This window comes from Penaeus monodon, chromosome 27 (assembly GCF_015228065.2).
Source record: "Penaeus monodon isolate SGIC_2016 chromosome 27, NSTDA_Pmon_1, whole genome shotgun sequence".
Taxonomy (NCBI): Eukaryota; Metazoa; Arthropoda; class Malacostraca; order Decapoda; family Penaeidae; genus Penaeus; species Penaeus monodon.
In genome coordinates, this window is record NC_051412.1 from 2,429,964 (window position 1) to 2,430,926 (window position 963).

A 963-nucleotide genomic window follows, 5' to 3' on the forward strand; every position below is an offset into this window, starting at 1 on the left:
TTATACAGTTAGTATTTTCACAATGATATCCAAATGTTTAGATATAATTTGCTCATGACATTTTTCCCATGGCAGGACACAGAATTCCCTGGCGTGGTGGCACGGCCAATAGGCGAATTCAGAAGTAACGCAGACTACCAGTATCAGTTGTTGCGGTGTAATGTGGACCTCCTGAAGATCATCCAACTAGGTCTAACATTCCTCGACGAACAAGGAAAGACGCCGCCGGGGTTCAGCACTTGGCAGTTCAATTTCAAGTTCAATCTCACGTAAGTCCAGCTCGCTTTGTTACCTCCCGGTGTTGTGGTTCTGGCTTGGAAATTCTAGGTTTGTTTGAGCAAAGCATAAGAACGCCTAAGATGACTAGATGACACCTAAGGTGCACACTAAAACCTTTTGTAAGTCACTGGGTCTTGGTGTGGAATAGATTGATTAGTACTGACTTAATTCATATTGCTTCACTCACAATTTAGGTCTGTATAGAATATTATATAATACATATTATGGTAATATTTTCTTTACAGCCATTTCCCCCCCTATTGGACATTCCTCTTTATTTCATGTTTGTGTTCTTTCTCATATGTTTCAATTCTCTGTCTCACAGGGAGGACATGTATGCTCAAGACAGTATAGACCTGCTACAAAATTCTGGCCTACAGTTCAAAAAACATGAGGAAGACGGAATAGAACCCGTCGACTTTGCCGAGCTCCTCATGACCTCGGGAATCGTCCTCTTCGACAATATCAAGATGCTGTCCTTCCACAGGTATGCCAGTCGAGGAAAGTGATGCAGGGGATGAGAGACCATCACAAAGTCAGGTTCTGTGATTAGGGATTCTCCTTATTCTCTTTACCTTACTAACAATAATGCTGGTAATGTGGCAGGAATAATGCCTTGAAACGACACCATAGGCCTTATGCTCCTCTAAGGCTTCATACTTTTGTGTCATGCTTTTCTTGTCT

General features: G+C 42.1%; 1 protein-coding gene across 2 annotated transcripts in view; it reads left to right on the top strand.

Moving 5' to 3' along the window:
* The window catches only part of LOC119590536 (CCR4-NOT transcription complex subunit 7-like), a 9,824-nt gene that overhangs the window by 5,549 nt on the left and 3,312 nt on the right, over positions 1–963 (top strand). For both annotated transcript variants that reach the window (XM_037939182.1, XM_037939184.1), the window contains exons 3-4: positions 76–269; positions 605–766. In XM_037939182.1, coding sequence (XP_037795110.1) covers positions 76–269; positions 605–766 — 356 coding nt within the window. The remainder of the gene's footprint in view (positions 1–75; positions 270–604; positions 767–963) is intronic.